Source organism: Capricornis sumatraensis, chromosome 4 (assembly GCF_032405125.1).
Source record: "Capricornis sumatraensis isolate serow.1 chromosome 4, serow.2, whole genome shotgun sequence".
Taxonomy (NCBI): domain Eukaryota; kingdom Metazoa; phylum Chordata; class Mammalia; order Artiodactyla; family Bovidae; genus Capricornis; species Capricornis sumatraensis.
The window spans coordinates 11565888-11580571 of NC_091072.1; the positions used below are offsets into that span (position 1 = coordinate 11565888).

Sequence of the window (14684 nt, forward strand, 5' to 3'; positions counted from 1 at the left end):
GAAAAATGAATGCCTTGTGACTACAGGACCCAGAAAGCCCCCTACCTGGCTGACTCCGGCTGCTACAGCCACCAGGCCTCCTCCCTGACTTCCAACATGCTGCCCCCCGGGCACTTCCCTCCCCACCCCTCTGCCTCAGGCTGGTGCTCTCTCAGACGTTCCCAGGAGCCATGCGCTCTGCTAGAAGAGTTCTCAGGAAACTGCATAGATGTCCCCTCAATCCTCTTTCAGGAGTCTGCTCAAGTCCCCTAATCAGTCAGGCTCCCCAGCCCCATCAGCCTTCAGCACCTCCTACCAACCCTCCCCCAACTCTGTTCCCCCTTCCCCGGCTTCATTCTTCTCCGTTGTTGTACTTAGGCCAAAGCTGACAGGTGCACGCGTGCGTGCTAAGTCACTTCAATGTGTCTGACTCTTTGTGACCCCAGGACTATAGTGACCCCAGGACTATAGCGCGCCAGGCTCGTCTGTCCATGGGATTCTCCAGGCAAGAATACTGGAGTGGGCTGCCAGGCTCTCCTCCAGGGGATTTTTCCAACCCAGGGGTCGAACCTGTGTCTCCTGCATTGCAGAAAGGTTCTTTACCGCTGAGCCACCAGGGAAGCCAAGCTGACAGGTAGGTACATTCTGCTTAACCTCTGAAAGGCCCATCTCCCTCCACGATGCTGGCCTGCAGAGATGGGGGCTGTTTCCACTGCTGAATCACAGCCACTCTGAACAGCTAACTGCCTGCGATCAGGCCAGGTGAGATTTTACTCAGAATTGGCTGTGGGACAAAAACGGTTTCCACTAATCGAGAGGAACAGCAGCAGCCTCTGCAGATGAAATGCAGGCTCAAGGTTGGGATCTGAGGGCAGAAGGGCGTCTCCATGCCAGGCTTTCTTGGGTGGACTGGGGCTCACCACCATCCCTGGCAGAAGCGGGGGCGGTGGAGAACTTTGACACCGCCTCTTAAGATTCCTCCTGGTCTAAAAAAATTCAACTCCTACCTATAATTCTTGTCTCCAGCCACACCCTGGAGAAAATGCACAGGCCTGAGAAATGTGTGAAGCCAAATCTAAACACACCTCCATCCCAACATCACTACACACATTTTTGTTTTTTATGGCCTAGCAGGAATGTTCTGATAATGATAATTTCATACTGCAAAATGTACAACCTACTTAGGGAGGAAAGATTCTGGCTTCCACACTTGGAAAAATACAAACAAACCATTTCAAATATGCCAGGAGCTTTCAAACAGCTTCTGCTGAGTAAGGAGACAACCCCTCACCTTTTAAAATGGCCCTGCATTAACACTTTTCCTTCTCTTATTTACATTTTCAAACTTGAAACAACAGCAGCAAAAAAAAAGGCAGAACAAGGGAAGTCTTTCCTTACCTTGGGTCTTGGCCCCGGAGCCTGCCAGTCCGAGGTACGACTCACAGGATTCCTTGAGAGGGGATCGGATGGGCGTTTCAGTTTCAGGGGTCTCAAAATTACCTTCAGAATCCGAGCTGCCAAGGGGGAAAAATGAGGAATTACCACTTTCAACGGTATTTCCGACACCCCTTTACAGGCTACATCTCCACAAGGTCCAGTATTTTTTGCTAACTTCGCACCCCGCGCGGGGGTCCTCAGTGTGGACTGGCCCGGGATGGGGGGGAGGGGGGTGCAGTGCTGAGGCAGCGCCCTCCTCCAGCTTCCGTCTCCCTGAAATCTCTTCCATCCTCCGGGGCCTTTCTCCAGCAACGTTTATTTCTGAGGTCATCCTTCCCTCCCTCTGACAGCCCCCCCAAAGCCCCTTCAACAGACTCCTTTTCTCACAAAAGCCCTTTGCCAGAGGCTTAAAAATTCAGATCGCCCCTCTCAGCCTAAAATCATGAAGCCAGCTTTCGCCTCGATGCCCTTTTTCTGGAGTTAGGCCTCTCTCTACCTGTTTGCAAGGCACCCGGCTAGAGGCCGAGGACGCTGTCACCTGCCTCCCGCAATCACACGGGTTGACAGCTCAGGAGAGACGACCGTTTCTCCCCCAGAGGCCAGGGGGGCCCTGCATCACGCGACCTTCTTCACCAAGGCTGCATTTTCGGGGACACAGGGGAGTCCCAGGAGAGCCTGGGAGCGACTTCTTCCCCGTAGGGAGGGCCCCAAGTGCCAGCGGGTGCGATCCACGACAGTGCGTGTGTGTGTGTGTGTTTGTGCAGGGGCGGGGGCTGCGGTCTTGAAGCTTAGAGAAAGGGACTGAGGCACACGGGGATGCGGAGAGACTGCAGATTCTGGGTTAGGTTCAGAAAGCTCACACTGAAACAAGGGGAGGAAAGCACCCGGCGGGAGGGCACAACGTCCTGAACTTCCGACTGCACAGCGAGGACCTGGTTACGGGCAGGGACGGCAGCACTGCCATGAACACGGTTAACGCGGGTGGCGACCACACACACACACGCGCGCGCGCGCGCGCACACACAGAATGAGCCGCGGATGGATGGATGGATGGCAGCGCGTCCGAATCTCGGCAGCAACGCGTGTACTTGCCTGAAACTCAAGGATTTGGTCTCGGCTTGCGAGTCCTCGTCCTCGGGGTCGCCCTCCGGCCCTCCGGCCTCCTCCTCTCCGGCGCCCCCGCCGCGCACCGCGGACCACGTCCATCTCGCCCACTGCACGGGCGACAGGATCTGCCAGGGGCTGAACGCCATGCGCGCGGTTCCTGCGGCCCCGGCTCCTGGGAGGAGGGGAGCGGGGACGGGAAAGCGCTTTTTTCTCCCTTTCAAGATGGAGGGACCCGGTGACAGGCGCCCGGACGCGCTTCCAGCGGAGGCGCGGATGTGGTTTCACGGGCGCCGTCGGGGGCGCGGGCGCAGCGCTTCCTCTCAGCCGGCCGGCCGCGCGCCGCTCCTTCTTCGTCCTCCTTCCTGAACGCGCGGCCGCGGCGCCGAAGCCCCTCCTGGGGCCTCCTCGGGGTGGGGTGAGGGGAGCCCGGGTCGGCAGCTCGGCCTCGGCTGCCCGGCGGCTAGGCGTCTGCGTTCCGAGGGGCCCGGCTCCCGGCTCCCGCCTCCCGCCTCCCGGCCGGCCGGCCGCGCCTCAGCTGCCGCGGAGCCGCGCCCCGGGAGCCGCCCCCCTCGGGCCGTACCACCCGTGCGCGCGGCGAGGGGCGCCGGCGGAGGCGGGGCCTCGGAAGCGCGCGGCTCAGCTGCCGAGCCCCCCCCGCCTTCGCGCCGCAGTGGTCGCGCCCGCGCTGCGGTGGAAGGGGCTTGGCGGCTGCGACTTCGGAGGCGACGACGGGCCGAGGACCCGGGCGCCGTCAACGGTTTTTGCCGGCTTCCCGTTTTTCCGAGTCGGCGCACGCTGGGTGTCCCTCCTTCCCTGTTTATTTTTTCATCTTGCTACTGCGACTTAATGGCGTTGGTAATACGGGCTCACAGAGAAGTTCAGCCTCTTATTGTAATAAAAAAAAAACCCCAAACCAACTTTTGAGGCCGCTGTTAACGGCGTTTTCCCCTCTCTGATAGAACGGCGTGGAAAATGTCAGCCTTTTCACCCTCACCCGTCAGATATCTCATAGGTGGTACAAGAGTAGCCAAGGGCTGGAATTTTTCGATACTTTTTTTAGCTCCCCAGTCCGCACTGGTGGACGCGCCGTGGCCAGGTCTTGGGTAAAGGGTGCTAAATGACACAAATTATAGCCTGATCCGTTTCCCATTCTCTTTTTTTTTTGAGGCTTTCTTTTCATAACTTCTGATTCGGTTTCTGACTCCGATTGCTGCTTCGAAAGTCGGTCAACAGACCTGGCGATTTCAGCCTTCAAATTAAAAAAAAAAAATTCTGTATGTTTGAAGGGAGAGGGAAGTAAGTAGAGCTGTCCTCAGATTTTCTTCATTTTCATTCCAGGAATTCAGCTTAAGGATGGCGCCTCTCAGAGTCACCAATGCACCAAGCAAATGGATTGCCTCAACTTCATGATCTCCGTGCCTGGATAAAGACGTTTCTTATCCTACTCTTAATTTTCAGAGTTGCAGGTTCCCACAGAAAGAGCAGCTCCAGAATTAAGAACAAAGGCTGACACTGCCAGACAGACGTCTTCCCCTGAAAGGGGTTGGCATAGCATACTGTTGATGAATCATGACTGCCTTACACATTTTGATAACAAGAACAAAAGCAAAAAATGATGCAAGATAAGGCCTGGCGGGTGGGTCTTAACCATAACAGAAGGGCAGGGGTTTGCCTGAAGTCTAGACAAGAGGGCTGGGGTGTCTGGATACTTTACAATTCATCCAGCTCCCAGAGATAAACACAACAGTTTTGATCGTTCTGGAGACTGCAAAGAAATAAGCAGGAGTTGTTTTTTTAGGTCTACATGAAATATGCCATAACACTCTCCCATTGTTTGTATTTTTAGATTTATGGCTCACCACACAACCCTTCAGATTATAAGGTTCCCCAGGTTCCTGGATCTGACACAAGCGTTTTGTTGCTTGGAAATGATATTGTCCACATACATCAGTGGGCTTCCGTGATGGCTCAGTGGGTAAAGAATCTGCCTGCAATGCAGGAGACATAGGAGACGTGGGTTTGATTCCTGGGTCAGGAAGATCCCCTGGCAGAGGAAATGGCAACCCACTCCAGTATTCTTTGCCTGTAAAATCCCATAGACAGAGGAGCCTAGCGGGCTACAGTCCAGAGAATCGCAAAGAGCTCGACAGGACTGAGCAACTAAGCGCACACACAAATATACATCAGTAATTGTTATGTACTAGGTCCTGTTCATTCTTACTCCTGAATGTTCTCGAATCCTTTCAGTTCAGTTCAGTCGCTCAGTCGTGTCTGACTCTGCGACCCCATGAACCGCAGCACACCAGGTCTCCCTGTCCATCACCAACTCCCAGAGTCCACCCAAACCCATGTCCGTCAAGTCGGTGATGCCATCCTGCCATCTCATCCTCTGTCGTCCCCTTCTCCTCCTGCCCTCAATCTTTCCCAGCATCAGGGTCTTTTCAAATGAGTCAGCTCTTCTCATCAGGTGGCCAAAGTATTGGAGTCTCAGCTTCAACATCAGTCCGTCCAATGAACACCCGGGACTGATCTCCTTTAGGATGGACATTCCTCTGCAATTCCATTATGATTCCTGCAGTCCCCATTTTTCATAGATCCTCTGTAAATGTCTCCCAACTGCTTCTACCTCTGAGGGTTTTTCCAGCCCAGGTCACCCTTGCCTGGCTGATCTGTGACTCCTACTCTAGCCTTGCTGTTCCTGCTCTCCTCTGCTCCAGCCCTTTATAGTCGTAGCCATAATCCCTACAGAATTGGTTCAGAACCTTTACTGTGTCCAAGAATCATTTGTGGCCCTTCTTTAAAAATCCAAATCCAGGGGAGGTCCTCAGTGGTCCACCAGTTAAGACTCCAAGCTCTAGGTGCAGGGGAGCTGAGGCTCGATTCCTGGTCATGGAACTAGATCCCACATGTCGCAACTGAGACCCAGTGCAGACAAATAAACATTTAAAAAAAAAAAAAAAAGACAAGCACCGGGACTGAAAAAAAATTTTTTTTGTTTTTAATGCAAATCCAAATGGCCCCAGCAGGTTCTAGAAATCTGTATTTTGACCAAGTGTCCTGGGGAATTTATTCCACAGGATAAATTTGGGAACGATGACTAGCTTGAGTTGACTAAATGTTGCTTCTGGAACAATTTCCCTTTTGCCTGCAGTGTTTTGCACACTCTTCCCCCCACCCCCACCCTGACCTCAAGCCCTCAGACCTTGAAGGTCTAAAGATACCAGCGCAGGTGTCTCCTCTGGGAATTCTCCCTGCTTTCTACCATCTCTATACCCTAAACATTCATAGAGACTCTCACTGTGGCTCAGTTGTAAAGCATCTGCCTGCTATTGCAGGAGACATGGGTTCAATCCCTGGGTTGGGAAGATCCCGCAGAGGAGGGCATGGTAATCCACTCCAGTATTCTTGCCTAGAGAATCCCATAGCCAGAGAAGCCTGGTGGGCTACAGTCCATGGGGTCGCAAAAGAGTCGGGCACTACTGAGGGACTAAACAACTATTAATAGTTATCACCAGGACAAGAGGCATACATCAGGATGTCCCAGGACATAAGGTCATCCTACACACTATACACAACATGTTTGTTTACATGTCTTTCCCACGTCTGAACCATAAGCTTCTAAACAGTAGGGGCCACATCGTAGTTATGATTTATTTTCGTTTGCCCAGAGATCAGTACCGGACCACACTGTCAGTAGGGTGTTGAATTAATGTGCAGAAAAGGAATATTCCGGTTTACAAACAGACCTTCTAAGTTTGGCTACGGTGCCAGAAATTCCTAAAGCCTGACTCTTGCTGGCAAAATCAAGCTTTTGAACCAGCCTACAATGGAAACCAGACAAGTGATGGCCCCAGCAAGACAAAAGCTTATACAGAAATTTCTTGAAATTGGAGAAACAAAGGCTCAGGTTTCTGAAAGTCTCTGCAAACTCCTGGACTTAATGGGAACAGCAGTGAAGTAAGCATTCAATAGCTTGAATTAATTTTATTGTCTAGAAGAACAAATAATGAGGCTGATACGTCAGTTTTCCTGTAACTCTGGAAAGAACGGGCAGTGTTTGACCAAGAAGGTAAATCAAATCACTTTGCTGCTACGCCCTTAGCTTCAAGGACTAGATGTCAGCAAATGGAATGTCTTTGTTTTGGAAATGACCGGAAGCACAGGAAGGGCCCAGCTGTTCTCTTCCTTCCTCTGCTTCTTGCCCTTCACAGAAGCTTTGGAACTCCTTGAAACATCCACAGTGGTGGCCGGGGCAGACACCCATGTCTTGCCACTAATGAATGCCCCAGAGGAATCTGCGAAATGGGTCTCTTTGGTAAAAAATAGAATAATATAGTAAGCCAACTATACACAGGCAAACAACTATCCATTTGTGTGGCACAGCTACTGGGAGAATCTCGGGGGCTGGTGGGGGGTTGGGGTAGGGCGGGGCCTGACCAGGAAGAATTCCTAAACCTAATTAAAGTGGTAGTGGTTTAGTCGTTCAGTCAGGTCGACCACCAGGCTCCTCAGTCCATGGGATTTTCCAGGCAAGAATTACTGGAGTGGGTTGCCATGCCCTCTTCCAGGAGATCTTCCCAACCCGGGAATTGAACCCAGGTCTCCTGCATTGCAGGTGATTCTTTACCGACTAAATCACCAGGGAAGCCCATTAAGGACTGGATCTTAACTCATACTGAACTTGATCGTGCAGTAGGCAAGCAAACACGACTCCCTTCCTAGACAATTTGTCGGACATGACTTAGCAACTAAACAATAACAACAAATCTTTCGCTCAAGCAGTATTGGAGCTGCGAGCAGTCCATGCACAATGGGAACCCTTTTACAACAGAAGGAAGGAAAAACAGCTACTGTGAACAAAACCTTTTCCGACAGTCAGTGAAACGAGAAGGCTGTGTGTATGAGATGATGTTCCAGGAGAGGAGGAGGGTGGCTTCAGGGTGGCAACAGGGAAATCACAGAGTTGAGGTCACCACTGAGAGAAGAGAAAGCTCAGGCCGGCGGGCAGGCAAACCCATCAACTTATCTGTATTTCCTAACAATTTACAAATTCGGTGAGCAAAAGATACACCTAACTTCAATTAAGAGGAAATGACAAATTGAGGGATTCCCAGGTGGTGCTAGAGGTAAAGAACCTGCCTGCCAATGCAGGAGATGCAGGAGACACCAGTTCAATCCCTGGGTCGGGAAGATCCCCTGGAGGAGGGCATGGCAACCCACTCCAGTATTCTTGCCTGGAGAATCCCATGGACATACCCATGGACAGAGGAGCCTGGCGGGCTGCAGTCCATGGGGTCACACAGAGTCGAACACGACTGAGCGCACGCATGCCAGATTGATGAATGTCATCAAAGCGGAGGAGAGGCTCTAAAGGGCTGAGAAAAGGCACTGGCCCATATGACTTGAAACAGCTGATGGCAACGAAGTATAGATGACTCAGTAGACCACCTCCCCTCCCCATCCTGCTTTGAGAGCCACCTTGTTCACGGAACACACGGCGCAGTGGGGCGTTCCCGGGGCGTGCTCACTCCACCAGCCCCACCACTGGATGGTCTCGTCTCACCCCGCACACTGAGCTAAGCCCCCTCAACCCTCCACTTTTGTCTTCTCGAATATAGAAGAGCAGAAGGTCTCTAAGATGCAATGATAACAGTACCTTACATAATCAAGTTTCCTCTGATCCCTACAACATTCTCCGGGAGTGGGGCAGGTTTTCTCATCCTCAATTTGCTGATGAGGTAACTGAAGCAGAAAAGGCAGTCACCGGCCTAAAACCGTGACACGGGGCTGACTCGGGAGCCTGGTCCTACCTTTCAGTACTCTTCTTGAAGAACGCAGAAAGCACTCGCAGCCACTTGGTGGCTTGAGATTCCATCAGTGGGACACTCTACTCAGCTTCTTGCTGCTGCTGCAGTCTTGGCTTCCTGCTTACCTGGCCAGGGCTACAAAGTCCCAACTAGGAGTACCTCACTCCACCCACGAAGAAATGCCATTGCCAACAATGGCATCTGAGGTATTCAGGTTAAGTTCAACATTACAGTCTTAAACCTTGCAAGATCTAATGTTGTCCTTTACCTGCAGGCTACAGAATCTCAAACTTCCCTCCAACATGTCCAAACCAGGGACTTATATTAATACTATGCGTTTATACCAAAAATTACATCCTAAAGAGAACCCTCTTTCTCATTTTTTTTAAAAAACAGAAAACCTGGATTTATGTCCACAGCTAAGATGCTTGAAGAGCTCCAGAAAGATGAAAAGGGATCCAGATTGCATTCATTAAAGACTTGGCCAAGCATCCCACCTAGGGGACCTACTCAAAGACCCTTGTCCAGGCTCTGCTCTGGTGAACGACTCACATCAGATCCACTTTCTCATTTATTTTGTTCTCTATCACTAGAGCAAAGTTTGACTTCCCCAGAAAGTATGTCATTCCACCTAGATCACAATCAGACCTACCGGAGAACACAACAGAGTTACACCATGCCAGCTTTCAGAGAAGTGGGAAAAGGAACAGATATATATGTTACGATGTTTACACGCAACTAGTGTCATGGATGGAGAAGGCAATGGGATCCCACTCCAGTACTCTTGCCTGGAAAATCCCATGGATGGAGGAGCCTGGCGGGCTGCCGTCTATGGGGTCGCACAGAGTCGGACACAACTGAAGCGACTTAGTGGCAGCAGTGTCATGGAAGGAATGATGCTAAAGCTGAAACTCCAGTACTTTGACCACCTCATGCGAAGAGTTGACTCATTAGAAAAGACTCTGATGCTGGGAGGGATTGGGGGCAGGAGGAGAAGGGGACGACAGAGGATGAGATGGCTGGATGGCAGCACCGACTCGATGGACGTGAGTCTGAGTGAACTCTGGGAGTTGGTGATGGACAGGCAGGCCTGGTGTGCTGCGATTCATGGGGTCGCAAAGAGTTGGACAGGACTGAGCGCTGAACTGAACTGAACTGAGCTGAGTGTCATGGAGGGGCTTCCCAGATGGCGCTAGTGGTAAAGAACCTGCCTGCCAATGCAGGAGACACAAGAGACGTGGGATCAGTCCTTAGGTCAGGAAAATTCCCTGGAGGAGGGCATGGCAACCCACTCCAGTATTCTTGCCTGGAGAATTCCATGGACAGAGGAGCCTGGTGGGCTACAGCCCATGGGGTCGCAAAGAATCGGACATGACTGAAGCGACTTAGCATGCAGTATCATGGAAGAACCCATTCTGTGAGGTTTTCTGCTCATCCCCACCAGATGTCATGACTATATGTTTACTGACTTTATAAGAAAGTTCACTTTCACTGCAATATAAGAGTACTAGAAAAACAGCTGTTGAGTACAAAAGATATAAACAGACTTAGGTCAATCAGTCCGTTCTATGTGAGGAAAATAACAAAAACATTGTCACTGATCCTCCACCAACTACCACAAATCTACAGTTGAAAACAAACACAAAAGACCCACTGAGAGCAGTGAACTATCTTTAAATTCAGAAATACCTGTCCTAATAGATAAATGTTTTTCCTGCTAAACAACGTCACTGCAATTGCAGAGCCTGTTCAACAGGTATATCAGAGTTACTGATTTAGCACATTTTGTTTTCTTCTGTGAAACTTACATTCTTTTCAGAAGATGAAATATTAGAAAAGGTCAGAGAGCTCCAAGACAGAGAGCTTCACGCACAGAACCTTAGACAAGACACCCATCTGAAACCCTAAGTTGTTTATGAGTTTAAGTTTCTAATAATACACATTGCTCCAAATCTGAGAGACCTACTTTACTTCATGAACCTGTGAGGGAAGACTGCAATTGAGACTGGTTGGAGTGAAGGAGGCTGAAGGAATTTGGGAAACCTGGGGAACCTAGGAAATCAAAATAGAATACAATTTATTCTTCTGTTTTGACTCCCTTCTTCTACCTTACCTCCAAAATAGAATAAACCTCCCCCAATAAACCTCTCCATCTATTAGACTAGAAGATCATTAGTCAGATGGCCTAGATTTTCCAAGATCATCCTGATGTCAAATACTCCATCCACCATCCTCACAAATACATGTCCCCATTTTCACTTATGAAACATTGTCACTAAGAAGTTAGACGGTACAGAGACTTCCCTGGCAGTCCAGTGGCTAAGACTCTGCTCTCCCAATGCCTGGGTTCGATTCCCAGTCAGGGAACTAGACCCTTCACGCTGCAACTAAGATCGAAGCTCCCACATGCCATTACTAAGACTTGGCGCAGCCAAATAAATAAATACTGAAAAAAGAAGAAAAAAAGAAGTAAGAGGGTACAGACTGGGACGGCACTTAGAAAGGGCAGCAGAGAGTCATTTTAGGAGGATGGGAGAAGGGTATGTACTCAGAAGAAAGAATGAAACCACATAAAGGTTTCCAGAGTAATTGGGAAACCCACTCCACCAAAAGGCTCACTCTGGACATGTGTGGGGATTTCATCACAGGACTTCATGTGTTTGTGGCTGAAAATCTCATGTTTCTCAAAGACAAAGATAGGAAGCTAAGAAGCAAATTCCGTGACATGGTATGCAACCTTCTGTTACTTCTGGCTTTTATCCTTTTACAGTAAAAGTTTCACTGCCATAAGTTGGCTCTGAAACTACATGTGTGTGGAAATTCAAGGAAACTGTGTCCTTTTATATCTCTGTTACAGTACAAAGCAGGGAGAAGGGAAGTCTGTCCTTTCTGTGAGTGTTAAAATTTGTGAAAGTGCCAAATATTAACACATTCCTCATTTTCCTCACTAATAAACACAAGCTAAGTGACTAGCTGAAAGTCAAGAAGGGGATTAGTTCTGCAAGACATTTAGAAACATTTATGCAGAAACAGGCATATCCTGGTTCTGTGAAACAGAACAAAAAGCCCAGAAAGGTAAGATATCTTACCTTGTCTTACAGGTAAGATACAAGAATTTGTTATATGATAAAGGGGAGGTTACAATACAGTGGGGAAGGGAAGAATACGTGGTTGAAGGACTAATTAGTTGGCAATGGGGAAAAGATCACATTCAACCCTTACCTCAGAGCATATACCAGGATAAATTACAGATGGATTAGATGGCTAAATAGTACAAATCAAACCACGGGGAGAAAACCATCAAGAAGCAACAGAATCTGCCAGGGCTCTGTCAGAAGGCTGACTGTCCAAACTTTGGAGTAATTAACAAAATAACACAAAAAATAATGATCGGAGATTTGGCTCCATAAGAAGAGGAAAACTCCTAATGTCTGCCTTCAAATTAAAAGGCAAATCAAGAGACATCCCTGGTGGTCGAGTGGTTAAGAATCGGCCTTACGATGCTGAGGACGCAGGTTCAGTCCGTAATTGGGAAACTAAGATCTCATAGCCATGGGGCAACTAGGCCCACACACCACTAGAGAATCCACACACGACTCAACTAAGACCCAAAGCAGCCGAATAAATAAATACACGTTTAAAAGGCAAATCGACAGGCTGAGGAAAATAGTGGCAACCCAAAGCTGGCACTGTTATTATCTAAGGAACTCAGTAAAAGCTCCCCTCTCTCCTCCTCTGAGCACTCACTTCTTTCTAGCAATCCTCTGTCCGAATGTCTTTCTACTCTGAAGAGACCACAACACAATAAACAAAAGTCCACCAAGTTTGCAGGCTCACAGACACCCCCATATCTACTCTCAAAGAAGGCGCCCCCTTATGGGCCTTTCCCAGCATTGGTTCTTAACCTCTGGACCACCAGAGATGTCTCTTGATGAGTTGGTGAGTTCTTTACCAGAATTTTCTGGTAAACCACGACATTATTCCCTTAAACTGCCAAGGGAAACTAACATTCATGAGAAACCGGGCTAAATTCTGGTAGATTACTGGTCCTCCCCTCTCTACTCTGAATCCCACTCGTGGCCTCTAGATGGGATCCTGGAAAAATTGGCAGAAGCCACCTAAGGGTGGCAGTTCTCACCAGAGTCGGCTCTTCCAGATGCGCCTAGAATATCTTTAAAAATCTGTTTCTTTATTTGTGGCTGTGCTGGGCCTTCGTTGCTGCACGTGGGCTTTCTCTAGTTGAAGCCAGCAGGGGCTCCTTTCTAGTTGTGGTGCACAAGCTTCTCGTGGCACTGGCTCTTGCTGTGGAGCCCTGGCTCTAGGGCGCATGGGCTCAGTAGTTGGGCACAGGCTTGGGTGCCCCGTGGAATCTCCCCAGACCACGGAGAGAACTCATGTCCCCTGAACTGCAGGTGGATTCTTAACCACTGGGCCACCAGGGAAGTCCAAAAATAAAATATCTTCTGTGCCCTCTTTGCAGGTACCTCTTGAATCCAAGCGGTTGTTCAGTACTGTCAGAAATATTTACTGTTTGTCCCAGGTGACAGCTACGAAGTATCTCCGTGGTCAGAAACTGGCCACGTTGCAGAGCCTGATAGAAAAACTTTTAGGCCTGCTTCCCTAAAATAAAACTATGTACTCAGAGGGAAAGAAAAACCTTCTAAAGCCCCTGCAAAAGGATTTATAGGTGGATCGACCTATGATATCATTTAAGTTGCAGCCCAAATCCTCAGGAATTAAAAGCAACTGTCCTTCTCTCACATATCTTTGAAAAACCAGAAATTCTGTTCCAGCAACTCTTATTTAGGTCATCTCCTTCAAATACCAACTTCAAGGAGGCGATTCTTATCAGAAGGAAAACAGAAGGGATAAAAGGTATTTTGAAACTTAGGCAACTGAAAAATCCTAAAGGTCTTCTCCATAAATATTAATTAAAAGCTTTAGCCATCTGAACAGGTCACCTTAGGTTACTGCAGCTGTTAGAAATATAATTTGGATCAAATCTCTTTTATACTACCTGATTCATGGCTAAATCTTTCAACAACAGCTATAAGTTCTCTGTTGGCCTCTGTGTGTGTGTGTGTCTGTGTATATGTGTTGTATGGTATCCACCTTCAGATGGTATTGCTAAAATTAATTTGTAGAAGAGCTCTATTTAATTGGCTTGAAGAGAATAAAGCACTTGTATATATGAAGGATACCTACAACTTTCAGACATATGATAGAAACTAACTCAAATATTTTCCAGGTTTACTTGATCTGAGAAAATCTTTGGTAAATAAAGCCTAGTTTAAATTTGTTGGATAGGTATGTCTTCAGAATTATCAGCATTAAAATAATGCCAAAGCACATTATCCTAGTTGGGTTCATTGGTTAAAAAAAAGTTCATGTTATCTCTGCTATGAAATTTGTCAGCAAGAAAAACAGCTTGGGATGGCGGCTGATTTTGTTAAAACATCTCATGAAAGTTTTGTGTTTAGTCTAAACATAATTATTGAGAACAGGAGAAATAAATACGATACTGCAAAATAAAAATTTTATGTGAACTTTTGAAATAATTTCCACAAATCTTTTTGGTAACCTGAAACCTTAAAGTTTTGCCAAGTTAAATTAAATGGTGGATAGTTATCAAATATCTAAATCATTTGCAAATAAGACAAAACAATTATTGGACACAGATTTGTCCATTTGGGGATTTCTTCTACAAAGGAACTAAAAATATTTGGGTTTATTAGTAAACATGTTTTGTGCCACACTGAAAAATTTACTATGAAAACACATTTCTACAGATTATAGAAAGCATTTATATACAGACACATACACAGAGTATTTACAAATTCACAGGCCACAAAATGCTAATATGAAAGAAGATTCACAATTGTTTATCACTTTATTTTCACTAAAAATTAAGGTTTTTAGCAGCCATGAAATTAAAAGATGCTTGCTCCTTGGAAGGAAAGCTATGACAAACCTAGACAGCATATTAAAAAGTTGGGACATTACTTTGCCAACAAAGGTCCATATAGTCAAAGTTATGGTTTTTCCAATAGTCATATACAGGTGAGAACTGGACCACAAAGAAGGCTAAGAGATGAACAATTGATGCTTTTGAATTGTGGTGATGGAGAAGACTTGAGAGTCCCTTGGACTGCAAGGAGATCAAACCAGTCAATCCTAATGGAAATCAACCCTGAATATTCACTGGAAGGACTTATGCTGAAGCTGAAGTTCCAATACTTTGGCCATCTAATGTGAAGAGTTGACTCACTAGAAAAGACCCTGCTCCTGGGAAAGACTGAGGGCAGAAGGAAAGGGGCGGGGGGTGACAGAGGATGAGAGGGTTGGATGGCATCA

At 47.8% G+C, this 14684-nt stretch overlaps 1 protein-coding gene across 10 annotated transcripts in view; it reads right to left on the reverse strand.

Moving 5' to 3' along the window:
- The window catches only part of TACC1 (transforming acidic coiled-coil containing protein 1), a 93942-nt gene that overhangs the window by 54411 nt on the left and 24847 nt on the right, over nucleotides 1-14684 (reverse strand). For 4 of the 10 annotated variants that reach the window (XM_068971723.1, XM_068971720.1, XM_068971724.1 and 1 more), the window contains exons 1-2: nucleotides 2509-2911; nucleotides 1378-1493 (exon numbers count right to left, since the gene is read on the reverse strand). The exons of 1 other annotated variant lie outside the window; for it this stretch is intronic. In XM_068971723.1, coding sequence (XP_068827824.1) covers nucleotides 1378-1493; nucleotides 2509-2669 — 277 coding nt within the window. In that variant the 5' untranslated portion in view covers nucleotides 2670-2911. Of the gene's footprint in view, nucleotides 1-1377; nucleotides 1494-2508; nucleotides 2912-14684 lie in introns of those variants that run through there. 5 more of the 10 variants (XM_068971728.1, XM_068971726.1, XM_068971727.1 and 2 more) reach the window with 2 other exon arrangements.